At 63.0% G+C, this 10,765-nt stretch overlaps 1 protein-coding gene across 4 annotated transcripts in view; it reads right to left on the bottom strand.

Moving 5' to 3' along the window:
- Positions 1 to 3,698: 3,698 nt before the first annotated feature.
- Positions 3,699 to 10,765, bottom strand: part of TOM1L2 (target of myb1 like 2 membrane trafficking protein) — a 124,628-nt gene continuing 117,561 nt past the window's right edge. For 3 of the 4 annotated variants that reach the window (XM_062215596.1, XM_062215597.1, XM_062215598.1), the window contains 3 exons: positions 8,433 to 8,492; positions 7,087 to 7,123; positions 3,699 to 6,613 (listed from right to left, as the gene is read on the bottom strand). In XM_062215596.1, coding sequence (XP_062071580.1) covers positions 6,465 to 6,613; positions 7,087 to 7,123; positions 8,433 to 8,492 — 246 coding nt within the window. In that variant the 3' untranslated portion in view covers positions 3,699 to 6,464. The remainder of the gene's footprint in view (positions 6,614 to 7,086; positions 7,124 to 8,432; positions 8,493 to 10,765) is intronic. The other variant, XM_062215599.1, reaches the window with a different exon arrangement.

The raw sequence follows: 10,765 nt of genomic DNA, 5'->3' as shown, positions 1-10,765 counted from the left end.
GGGGAGCCCTGCTGGTCCCCACCCCCACCCGGCAGAAACCCCAGGACCTCCAAAGGAGACCCTGGATGCACCCCTTCTTGGCCCGGAGGCTCTGAACACAGCAGGATGTGGGGCGGTGGGCGGTGCTGAGGGGTCAACGCCAGGCTGCCCACGCGGCCCCAGCCAGCCAGTTCCACGCCGCTGTCTTCTGTCATCACCCAGCGCTTCCAGTGTGCCAGCTCCTTGTCCTGTTTTAACCCATGCATTGCCCCCAGCAGCCTTGGCAGCTGTCACCACCCCATTTTGCAGGGTGAGCAAACTGAGGCCGCGAAGACGCGCGATTTCTGCTAGGCCAGGGCGGGGAGGGGGGGTGTTGCAGTTCCGAGAGCCCTGCCCGGCTCCGCAGGCTGGGCCACGGCTGGGGAGACCCGTGCCGGATCGCCGGGGTGGGGTGGGGGTGAGGGTAAAGGGGGCGCAGAGCCAGGCAAGCCCCGCCCCGCGCGCCCGGCGCAGCCAATGAGCGCCCCGCCCGGAGTGGGGTGACGCGACGTCAGCGCGCGGCTCGCGGGCCCTGGGTCACATGCGCGGCGCCTGTTCCCCCGGGGGCGGGGCGGGGCCGCGGCGCGGCTGGCGTGTCCGGCCCCGGGGCCAGTCGGGCCGGTGCGCGCGTCCTGGGCATGGCGCAGCCCCGCTTGTCCGTCTTGTCCGTGCCGTGCCTGGGCGGGGCGGGGTGCGGTGGGGGTGGGGGGTGTGCGTCGCGCCCAGCCACCCCCCCCCACCCCCAGCAAAGCCCCTGCCAGACCGCCCCCCTCCTCCTCCCAATGGGTTCCGAGCCATCGGGGGCAGGGCGCCTGCCCGGGCCAGCGCTCGCACCCGTGCCCTGAGCGCCCCGGCTCGGAGCGGGCAGCCAGGCCAGAGCCAGCCGCGGCCACTCTTCATGGCTGCAGGCGCCCGCCGAGCCTGGGTTAGGGTCCCCTGCTCCCGGCCTGGAGCCACCGGGAGGAAGTCTCCCCCCCGCCCCGTGTGTGTGTGTGCGCGCAACGGAGCCCGTGAGGGCTGACACGAGTGGTTGTGCACGCCGCCCAGCTTAGCCTGAGTCCCTCAAGGAGCTTCCATGGCCTGTTCTGCCCCCAGCCCAGGGAGGCTCATCCCGGGTCGCTGGGCTCGACGGTCGGGCCCACGCCGCTGCACAGTTAAGGGCTGAGGCTCAGGACTGGGAGACTGGGGGCTGGGAAGAGGCTCCTCCCACCCCAGGTGAGGGCCTGCTGCACAGGTGCCCCCACAATGCCCCGGTAAAGCAGCTCCTGGGGCTGCAGTGTCAGGAGGCCGCCTGGGGCTGTGGAGGGAGCGCTGACACTGGTCCAGTGCCACCCCCTCCCCGGCCCTCCCGCCACGCTGTAGGGACCCCGCCCCCCCGCATTGTGCCTGCCCAGCCTTCACCCTGCCTTTAATAACAAGCCTGCTGCTTCAGGGTGGGGCTTTGGCTGGAACTACTGCGAAAGAGGGGTTCTCTCCCCGTGCCGGTAGGACGTCCACAGGGAGCTGAGCCAGAGAGAGGGAGCAGTGCCAAGGCATAGGAAGAGGCAGGTTCCTGGCTGACACCATAAGCACCTGGATCCACCTGTGCCTGAAGCTTGATTCCGTTACATAAACCAATAAGTCATTCTTTCTGGATAACCAGTTTCGGCCACAACCTCTTGCATCCAGGGCTCAGCTGAGTCAGAGTACCCCCCCACGCCCCTCCCCGCAGGGTCTGGAAGAAGGCTCAGTGCCTCGGTTCTGGGGACCCAACCAGCTGTGAGCTCCCCCCTTCAGGCCCAGCTTGGCACAGAAGGCACAGGGGGACCAGGTGCCCTGGGGAGTCTGCGGTGGTGTCTCGGGGCCACACCCACTTCCCCATAGGAGAGGGACCCGGCTTAGGCCCAGGGTCTGGCACAGAAGGGACTCAGGCTCCAGGCTGTGTGTTCAAAGGGCCTGGGGTTGCAGGCTTCCCCATCTCAGAGGTCCACCCCTCCCCCTCCGCATGGGCGGGCCTCTATCTCAGCCTGATTGACAGGAAGCAGGCAGGGTTTCTGTTGAGCTCTCAGGAGCCGGGTGTTGCTACTTTTGACCCGCCAGGGTCGTGGTCCCAGCACGGTCCCCACCATGGACCCAACTAGCTTCTATCAGGCAAGAGAGTCGGGCCCGAGCCCCACTCCCGAGCCGGGCTGGTGGCCGGTCTTGGGGACTGTGTCACGTATGCCACTCATCCAGGCCCGTATGGGCCCATATGGGCACCGGTTCGAGTCCCGGCTGCTCCACTTCTGATCCAGCTCTCTGCTGTGGCCTGGGAAAGCAGCAGAGGATGGCCCAAGTCCTTGGGCCCCTGCACCCGTGTGGGAGAACTGGAGGAGGCTCCTGGCTCCTGGCTTCGGATCGGCGCAGCTCCGGCCGTTGTGGCCGCCTGGAGAGTGAACCAGCGGATGGAACACCTCTTTCTCTCTCCCTCTTTCTCTGTAACTCTGCCTTTCAAATCAATAAATAATAAAATGTAATTTAGTAATTATCTAATGCAGGTGGCAGGCGTGGCTCCAGCGATGGGGCTGCTGCCACCCACGTGGGAGACCCAGGCTGGGTTCCTGGCCCCAGCTTTGGCCCGGGAAGGCTCTGCTGCAGGCTGCAGGACGGAACGTTAACAAGCTGGTCGGAGCTCTCCAATGCATACTCACTGTTTATTAAAAAAGGCAGGGAGTGGGCAAAGATACGAACGCTTGGGGCCCCGCGGTGATGAGCCCCACCTCTGCCTCCAGCCCAGTTCCCCGCACATCCTAGCCAGAGCAGATGATCGCTCAGGTGCTTGGGTCCCTGCTGCGCCTTTGCAAATCCTGGCTGGGGCTCCCGGCTCTTGGCTCCGGCCTGGCCCAGCTCCAGCTCGTACAGGCATTGGGGGAGTGAACCTGCAGGTGGACGATCTCTCTCTGTCTCTCTTACTCTGCCTTTCAAATAAACACACATTATTTTTTAAGTTTAAACTCCTGAGTTCTTGGCTCTCACTTGTACTGATGGTCACATAACCCCACAAAGATGTTAAAAACTGCCCAGTGAGGGGCCAGCGCTGTGGGTAAGTGGGTAAGGCCACTGCCTGCAATGCTGGCATCCCATATAAGCACAGGTTCTAGTCTCGGCTGCTCCACTTCCGATCCAGCTCTCTGCTATGGCCTGGGAAAGCAGTGGAAGATGGCCCAAGTCCCTGGGCCCCTATGTGGGGGACCTGGAAGAAGCTCCTGATAGGTTGCATCCATCTGGGGAGTGAACCAGGGGATGGAAGCCCTCTCCTCCCTCTCTCTCTCTCTGCCTCTCCTTTCAAATACCCAGTGATACGCTGCAAAGGCATAGTTGTGTGCTAGCTGAATTCTCTCTCAGTAAGTTGCTAACATAAACAGTGGAGGATAGGCCTCAAGTTCAGTGCCAAGCTCAGGTTCTGTGGACCAGGCTGACACCCAGCCAGGCTATAGGGACTCAGGGGGCCGCCTCTGGCTGTTGCTGGGTGCCGTGGGTGCTCCAGGCAGGGGGAGCAGCTTTCCCTTGCCTGCTTGGGGTGCAAAGCAAGACAAAGGAGGACCCACAGTGCTGATCTCTGGCACCTCCCCCCCCCACATGGGGCAGCTCAGGCAGGTGGGCAGGCTGGGGGAGGGGCGTCCCTGCAGGCGGTCAGAGCCAGCAAAGAGCTCTTACAGGAGTGTTTGCTCAATTATTTATTGTGCAGTATTTTACATGCAAGGACTCAAACAGAGAGAAAGAGAGAGAGAGAGATGGCTTCTGCGAGAGAGAGCCAGTTGAGAGGATGGGTGCCCCGGGGTAGCTCTGAGCCACCCTCCAGACCACCTCTGCCCCTACCGCGACACAGGACAGCGACGAGACACCAGACTGCTCCACACACGCCTCTGTTCGGTAGCCCCCCATCCCTACCCTCGCCGACCCCCTGTCCCCAGGCAGTCCTGAGAACCCTCCAAGACCAAGTCCAAGCTCTGGGAGACAGGTGTGCCGGGACAGCGCCCAGGGAGGGTCTGGGGCTCCTCCCCGCCCCTCCCCCAGGGGTGGGGGCTGGTGGCTGCAGGTTGGAAGCCTTGGCTCTTGGGCGCTGGAGAAGTGGATCCCACAGGGAGCAACTTCCGGGGGGGGGGTGTGAGCACGCTGGCTGCAGGCGTCCCTCACACCCCACCCCCGCGGCCGACCGACCGGGCAGCTGAAGGGACTCGAAGCTGGGCCCCTGCTCTTTGGGGTGGGCATGGATGGGTAGAAGGAGGGCGCATGGGTGCCCTGGGTTCCAGGACCTCGGGGTGGGCAGAGGGAGGCCAGGGCTGGGAGCAAGGCACAGGCACTCACACCAAGGGCGACAGACAGACAGACAGGATGGACAGATGGACGGCCCCCTTCCCCTCCGGCCCAAAGCCAGCAGTGAGATAGTTTCCGGCCCTGAGGGCCTCAGCCTCGGGTGCTCTAGCCCTAGCTGCCGGCTGGCCACGGAGGGAGGTAGGGAGGCCCGTTTTTTAACATCCCGGCACACAAGGAACACAGAAAAGGTTAAACGCATCCCCAAGAAAATATTTTGACAAAATAAATATTTTAACCTATCATCAGGTGTAATTAGTGCTTAATGCGGAATGCCGGCGATAATTTAGTGTAATTAAGCACACACCGTATCTGTGATTTCTAACACTGCGGAGGGGCGGGCGGCTCGCGAGGGTCCGGCGTGCCTGCCGAGGCCACGCCCCCTCCCTCCCCTGGATGGCAGGGGCGGCCCAGGCCCTGATAGGGCGCCTCTTCCAGGCGGCCCCCGCCCCCGGCAGGTAGGAGTGGCTGCAGACCAGGAAAGCAGGTGGGCATTCACAGGCCACTGGTCTCCTGTCAGTCACTGCCCCCAGAGCAGTGGGGGCTGGAGGGGGCGGGGCGACTCTGGTGTGGAGAACAGCTTTGCGGGGTGCAGGGCCTGCCCCTCCCCTCCCCTCCCGCCTCCAACTTCCCAAAAAGCAAGGAGGCGGAGCTCTGGCGGCACAGGTAGCCCTGGCTGGCTTTCACGCTGCCCAACCCCTCTGGGGCCACCTGCAGCCTCCTGGCCACGGGCCCTGCAGAGGCCTTGGCATCCCAGCTGGTCTTGGAGCCACAGCGATGCTGAGAAAAGGGGTCAGGGCAGAGTGGGGGTGCATCGCGTGCTGGGTCCAAGGACTGGGGTGTGACTTTTCCCACTGGTTCTGCGGACATAATGGCCCCGGGGCCAGCTACCAGGTCTTCCTGGGGAGGCAGCCGTGGGGGTTGGGGGTGCACTGGGCGTGGAGTTCTGGGCGGCAAATGGGCCTCTCTCCACGGGCACTGCTCCGGCTGGTGCCCCAGCCCGGTCTCTGGGCCTCCTCACTGCTCAGCTCTGGCGGCGGCAGGGGGTGGATGGGGAGGGGAGATGGCACCATGGGCTGGGAACATGTGGCGACCCGTGTACTGGAAGGGACCGGGATCTGACTCCGCGAGCTGGCCCGAGACTCGGCGGGGGGGCGGGGCAACGCAGCCGTAGCAGTGGGGGGGGGGCGGTGGGCGTCAGGGCAGACCAAGCTGGGCGGAGCTGTGAGTCCCTCGCCCACGGCCAGGAATCACGGAGCAGGTGTCCCAGCGCCCACCTGCTCCGTCAGCCTAAGGTCAGGTCAGGAGAGGGACCACAAGGGTGCCTGGGGACAGGAGAGGCAGGAGTCAGGCTGTCAGGGCTGTCTGAGGGGGGAGGCTGAGGCGCACCACTCTCTGCTGCTGGCCTCTGGAGGTAGAGGTGGGGAGACTGCCTTGGGCCAGGCACCCCGAGAACCCACAGTGCATCCTGGGACAGGTGTGCAGGTGGGTGCGGGCGTGCAGGTGTGCGGGTTGGTGTATGGGAGTCAATGCGGTCAGGTGCCCCGGGCCGCCGTCCCCTGTCCCACGATGCTGCCCTCGGGTCCCTGGCCGGGGTGGGTGGGTCCCTGGGTCCCTGGCTCTGGGCAGCTGAGTGACAGCAGGGGGAGAACCCCACAGGACCTTCTAAAGTGCTGAGCTCGCCAAGTGCCACAAGGGGACACGCAGTCCGAGGAGGGAGATGGTGCCCGTGGGGGGAAGGGGAGGGGTTGGGCCCTGCCCTTCCAGACTCCGGGCCCAAAGACCTTTCTGGGAAGGGAGGGGAGGGGGCAGCATGCCTGGGGAAGCCACAAGCTGGGCGGGACAGGCACCAGGGCATGGGAGGGGGGTGCTGCCTGTCCCTCCAGGGTGGCCATGGGCCTAGGGGTCTGTAGGGGAGGGGGAGGTCTCCGACCCCACACCCAGAGAGAAGATGACACAAGCCGGTCCTGACCAGGGAGGGCCTGGGAGCAAACATAGTGGCGTTTCCATGGAGACACAGGTGCAGGCAGCGGGGCGGGGTGGGGGTGGCCACTGCCTGGGGTCCACCGGGGAAATGGCGGTGACCTGCCTGGAGGAGGTGAACGGCCCAGAGCTCACAGGGCGAAGAGGGCATCCTCTGACCGCTCTGGCTTCTTCCGGCCAGAGGGGTTTGCGGCCGGGGCGGGGGCCTCCGTGGGGGGTGAAGGGAGGTCCGGGACCTTGTCAGCAGCTTTGGCTCGTTCTTCCAGGAATTTATCGAACTCTGCAACGCAGACCAAGCCCAGGGCCCGGGGTTGGGGGCTGCCCACCCCGCCGGCTCCAGGAGCTCACCATCCCAGCATGCCCCCCCACCCCAGCTCCAGTCTGCACCCTGGGGGGAGGGCAGGGCAAGCAGCCAGCCAGAGCCAGGACACTCCTGGGCCCTTCCTGCCTGGGGCCAGCCTCAGGCTTCTGCCACCTGCGGGGGCCCCCAGGAAGCCCAACAAGGTGTGGGTGGGTAGGGGCCCGGTAACTGGCAGACAGGCTGGCCATGCCAGGGGAGGCTTGGGAAAACATGGAGCAAGCACCTGCCCCCCTCTCTAGTGCATCCCCACCCCCCACCTCCACCCAGTTCCAGAGTTGGCAGGGGTGGCCCTGGCTCTAGGAATGAGAGTGGGGGAGGCAGCAGGGAGAGAAAGGGGGTCCCCAGAACCAGGGAGCCGGGGCGGTCCTCGGAAGGTGCTTATGGGGTCCTACCTTCGCTCGTGACACCCTCTTCCAGGTCGTCCCCTTTCTGTGGGAGAAGCAGAGAGAGGGGGGTGTCAGGGCTGGTCCTGGCCACACCCTCTGGGTGGTACTGCCCACCACAGCCCGAGCTAAACTCCCCATGGTTCCCCACTCCTGGATTTATTATTTTTTTTAGCACTCTTCTTGTTGGAGAACGAGGATTCTTGTTTTTTAAAAAAATAAAAGCAAAAAACAAACTAATTTAAAAAAATAGGTTCTAGGTTTTGGAATGTTACAAGGACCAGAAAGAAAAATCCAAAAATAGGAGGCTGGTTCTCTGGCCTGGGGCCATGGCGGGGGTGGGACCACCCCTATCCCCACCCTTGGCAACACTGCACCCTGGGGAGAAGCCAAGGGCCTGCTACCCAAGCACGCCACCCCCGGCTCTGCCACCCGCTGCTGTCCACACCAATACTGCAGGAGGCCCATGGGAGCTGCGCCAGCCTCCTCCCGAGCCCCATTCCCGCCCTTTTGGGATGGGGTGTGTGGAGGTTGTCTCCTTACTGGGGGAGGGGAGGACGTTGGCCCCTTCTGTGTGGCTTCTGTGACAGAAGCCATCTCAGTTCGAGGCATCGCCTTGGGAGAGAGATCACCGGGCAGTATCTCTGGGAAGCCTGGCCTTCTGGCCACGGGGCCTGGAGAAGTTGGGGGGCCCTGGCTGGAGGCAGCCTGGGGGAGGGGGGGACAAGGCCTCCTTTGAGGACCCTCGGAGCATCTGAGCCTCCGGGTCCAGGAGGGGATCAAGGATCTGCCCCTCCCCCCATAGTCTCTCTCTCTCTCTCCCTCTCTTTCCCTCTCTTTCCCTCTTTTTCCCTCTCTCTCTCTCTCTCTTTCTCTCTTGATGGAGGCAGGGGTTCTCCTGAATGAAAAGTCGCCGATGTGGGCAAGAGGGCAGTGGAAACAAGTCACCTGTGTAGATATTTCACCATTGAAAAGCCGAAATGAAAAACCGAAACAAGAAATACGAAACACAAAAAATACTCCCCTACCCCCCCAAAAAAACCCACCCAAGCACGTGCGCACGCACACACACACAGAGAGACACACATCAGACTGCGAAGTGAGTCTGAGGGAGGTTGTACCCATGGGGGCTGGCGCTGTCACAGCACCTCCGGCCCCGGGAGTCCCGGGTGGGGAGGCAGGTGCACACGCAAGCGCATGCGCAGTGAGCTGCTGGCGCCTGTGCGCGGTCCTGCCTGCCCCCGGGGGTCTCTCCCATTCCCCTGCCGAATTCCCCACCCGCCTTCCGAGGCCTGTCTCAGAGAAGCCTCGGCCTGCCACGCCCGCACCGGAAATAAAAAAGTCTCGCGTCTCACCAGGTCGGTCCTGAGCCACACCTCAATGTCGTCCATGACAGAGGGCTGCGCCACGGGGATCTATGGAGGCGGCAAGCAGCGGTGGCGGGCACGGGGGTGCCAGGCAGCCCCACACAGCCAGGCGAAGAGAAGACAGAACACCAGAACAAAGTAAATCGTCAAAGCAACCCCCAAATCAAACCAGAACGTACACAGAGCAAAATAAATAAACAAACTCAAAAAACAAAAACAAAAACAAAAACAAAAAAAAAAACCAACACAAACCAATAACACGACCACAAGTGGCATGGCAGCTCGGGGCATTGCACATGGAATGGCAGGTGAGGAAGCAGGGAGGCGGCCGCGGCGGGTTATGGGAAGGGAGACGGCAGGACGGGTTCTTGCCATGGACAACTTTTTGACTATGGCTGGCGGAGTCTCCGCGGAGGGCGCCAGAGCCGGGGCCCATCAGCTGTGGCAGCCAGAGGAGTCCCACTGCCTCCTGTGCAGCCAGCCCAGAGGGTGTCAGCCAGAGCCCAGAGGGGACCCCTGGTGTCCCCAGTGGTGCCGGGGAGCAGGGAGCCAGGTGCAGGGGCTGGGGAAGGGGAAGGCGGTGGCGATCTGTTTGTTCAGCTGAAAATGCTTCTGAGAGGACACAAGGACAGCCTGTGGGCAGCGGCAGTCAAGCTCAGGTGTGGTCCCTATCGACAGGGGCGGGTGCATTTCAGCACCCAGGCCTCTGATGACAAGAGGAACCATCGTGGGGCTTTTGTCTCCTCTGAGCCTCCTTGGGGGGGGGGGGCCTGAAGCAGCCTGGGTGCAGTAGCTTCTTTCCGAGTTCAGCTGAGGAGCGGAGGGGGCGGGCAGAGGCTGGGGGCGCTGGGGAGTCCCCTCGGGGCTCCTGAGTAGGCTGGGATGGGTGGGCTTCGTGGGTGCCATCCCCACACCTTAGGCCACCTGTGCCAAGGGCTGCGGAGGCTGAGTCTGAGAAACACTAAAACTACGCTGCTGTCAAGTGGCCAAAAAGTGAGTGTGCACCTGCTCCCAGGAGCCCCGTTAATGGAGCGCTGGCTCCCAGCCCCCAGAAGGGGGTGACAGCCCCTAAGCAGGCTCACCTGCCTCCCGGCCTGAGCCTCAGTCTGAGAGGCCTTCGCAAGTCTATTATTTCTAGAAGGGGGGGGGGGGGAGCGCTGTGTTTAGAGTTGGCGTTAGTCCCATGTCAGGATCTAGGGTAAGAATAAAGTTCCAGCGAGAAGATTGCATCAGCTGTGTTTACCAAGCCCAAAAAAACAACATGACCTGACAGAGGGAAAGAATTCACACCAGCAGCCCTGACCCCTGCTGCCCACGGCGGGACAGGGCTGGGGCTCGTGGGCGGAGGGCCCGGAGCCAGTGTGACAGGGCGGCGGCGGCGGCTCTGGGGGCTGGGTTGTCTTCCTCCCTGGGCTCCCAGGGAAAAGGCAGCCACGGGCCAGAGGAGGAGGGCTCCGTGCTGCCGTTTTAAAAGGATGCCCGAGCTGAAGAAGGAGGGCGCTCTTATCACCCTGGCTTGCAAACTTGGGGTGGGGGTGCGGGGGTGGGGGTTACTCATGCGGGGCTGGGAGGGGCTCATGCGCTGTTTTTCCCGCTGGACACGTGCCTGGGCATGGGAGGTGCCAGCTCTCACGGTTTCCATGTTTGTGAGTCGGCAAGCCTGGCTCTGGGAGGAAGGTGCCCAAGCCAAGTGCCCTGCGGGGAAGCCTGCACAGTCAGCTACTTCTCCAGAGAGAAAACAGGGCCCATGTTGTGGTCATCACACACACGCGCACTCACACACGCGCATGTGCACACTCACACACACATGCGCGCACTCACACATTCACACACACACGGACCCTTTTGCTACCTGTCCAGCTTTGGTCTCTCTGGAAGGTACTTGTGTGCTGGGTGGCAAAAGCTTGGGTTAAAAAAAAATGCCACGAAAGGGCTCACGGGCCTTAAACCTGCAGTTTTGGCTCAGATCTTTGTGTTTCTGTTCAGAGATCACCCCCCCCCCCCGCCCTGCCCCACACCCAGGCCTGGGACTCTGGGAACATTTTTCCTTGCTCTCCCAGATTTTTCCAAATAAGATGTTTAGGAATAGCTCCCTTTAGCCCATGCCCCGGGGAGCCAGTGGAGTCTGGGAGCGGCCCAGCGCGGCCAGTGGCCTCTCTCTTCTTTCCTGGGTTGCTGCCTGAACCCCTCTCTAGGTGGAGAGGCAGGAGCAGGGGACAGGACTTGGGCAAATGTTGGCCCCCGTGTCCCTGTCCGTGAGATAGAGCGATTGCAGAGCCCACTGTCAATGCCCTTCCGGCTTGAGATTGCTTCATGCCCAG

The sequence above is a fragment of the Lepus europaeus genome, chromosome 18 (genome assembly GCF_033115175.1).
Source record: "Lepus europaeus isolate LE1 chromosome 18, mLepTim1.pri, whole genome shotgun sequence".
NCBI classification, from domain to species: Eukaryota; Metazoa; Chordata; class Mammalia; order Lagomorpha; family Leporidae; genus Lepus; species Lepus europaeus.
The sequence above is the reverse complement of the archived record's forward strand: the minus strand, read 5'-3'. Positions and strand labels throughout refer to the sequence as shown.